This window comes from Buceros rhinoceros, unplaced genomic scaffold, assembly GCF_000710305.1.
Source record: "Buceros rhinoceros silvestris isolate BGI_N320 unplaced genomic scaffold, ASM71030v1 scaffold43119, whole genome shotgun sequence".
Taxonomy (NCBI): domain Eukaryota; kingdom Metazoa; phylum Chordata; class Aves; order Bucerotiformes; family Bucerotidae; genus Buceros; species Buceros rhinoceros.
The window spans coordinates 357-2,078 of NW_010432873.1; the positions used below are offsets into that span (position 1 = coordinate 357).

At 45.5% G+C, this 1,722-nt stretch overlaps 1 protein-coding gene across 1 annotated transcript; it reads left to right on the plus strand.

Annotated features, from left to right (window-relative positions):
- Positions 1–98: 98 nt before the first annotated feature.
- TP53RK (TP53 regulating kinase) lies at positions 99–577 on the plus strand (the record flags this gene model as incomplete). Its single annotated transcript, XM_010143910.1, has 1 exon — positions 99–577. A coding segment is annotated over one exon (479 nt), but the record flags the coding sequence as incomplete, so codon positions are not given.
- Between the last annotated feature and the right edge of the window lie 1,145 nt (positions 578–1,722).

Sequence of the window (1,722 nt, forward strand, 5' to 3'; positions counted from 1 at the left end):
GATCTCAGCCAGCATTTCTGCTTAAGGCTCGTATTGGTTGTTAAAGTTGGAAAATCCTGTAAATTAACTGCTAGCATTTCATCTGTTCTTTTAAATAGGGATTCCAGCTCCAGCGGTCTACTTCGTGGATTATGTCACCAACTCCATATATCTTGAAGATATTGTAGACTCGATTACTATACAAGATCATATTTATTCTGTACAGCGGAGTGGGGATGATACCGGGGGCCTCCTTATGTTAGCACAGAAGATAGGTGAGCTGTTAGCAAGAATGCACGATGAAGATCTCATACATGGGGATCTCACAACTTGCAATATACTCCTGCGGCCACCCACGGAGAAGCTGGACTTGGTGCTGATAGACTTTGGACTCAGTTTTATTTCAGGTCTTCCGGAGGATAAAGGAGTTGATCTGTATGTTCTGGAAAAAGCCTTCCTTAGCACTCACCCAGACACTGAATGTCTGTTCAAGGCTTTGCTACAGACCTACGCAGCTACATCGAAAAAATCGGGTCCTGTGATCAAAAAGCTGGATGAAGTACGGCTCAGGGGAAGGAAGAGATCCATGGTTGGGTAGAAGAGGGCGATCTTAGGCAGGGAGAAGTGTTACTACCTAGGTTCTGCAGATATGGGTATTTATATTTCCAGTTGTTTTTATTTCACAGATGGCTATTTTGATAACTGTGTCTTCAAATAAATACATTTGAATGAGTTTTAAGTGTCATGAAGTAACCACAGTAGTTGTGAGATGGGAGCGCAGACAAGTGAGAAACAGCTAAAGGTCACTTCTTTCCTAAATGTTCAATATTTTTTCTAAAAAAGTTACTACAGTGTAACTCCACTCGCCCTCCTCTCCCTGTGCTCAGAACCACACACGCTAATCTTCCTGAGCCTGTGGACTGTGGGCTCATGAGAGGCAAGAGGGAGCTGGGGATACCAGGGCATCTACAAAAGGTAATTAAGAAAAACAAATGTGTTATTTTTCTCATTACACTTTACAACAGAACGTTTAAATCCATTGGCTCCATCCAGTCCAAATGGCTCTACACGTCCTGAAGGTGCCTAGGGGGACTGAATTCCAGGACACGGGCAATGCTGAAATACAGCACTAAACGTGAGAGGGGTTCATTTGCTTCCAGTAGTAATTTTGGCCTTTTTAACTTTCAGTCGATAGTCTTCCCTTAAGCAAATACAGAAATAGCCTACAAGTAACAGTTTTCTGCTGAGAAACTTCCACGTTAGCAAGAGGTCCGCTGTGAATTTCTATTTGTGGAGCTTTGTAAGAGGGACCGTGTATCGTGATTGCCTGCCTGGCTGGGTGGTTGGCAGAAGGAGGCAGTAAAACTGTTTTTTTTGGTAAAGTTTTCCGTATGTTACTTGTTTTTCTGGATTACTGCGTCTAACAGTGTGAATGTAGGATGGCCTAGAGGGAAAACTTACAAACCCACAGCAGATGGGCTAGAAGATAATGGGTTCTCTGCCTTATAAGCAGACTGGGATGTGAGTTCGCTGGGGAAGTGCTGGAGCTTTGCCTTTTTCGTCGGATCATGATTTAAAAGGAACAGCGAGCTCCCCTCCGAGCGCTTTGCCGTTCTGGGCAGCATCGGGGAGCATCCTCTGTCCCCTTACGCTGCCGTCGGTGCTGTGGCTGAAAATGCTTGTGCGAAAGAGGGGGCAGCTCCCCGCAGGAGCCCCCTGCGCACGGCAGCGTTCCTCACCCGT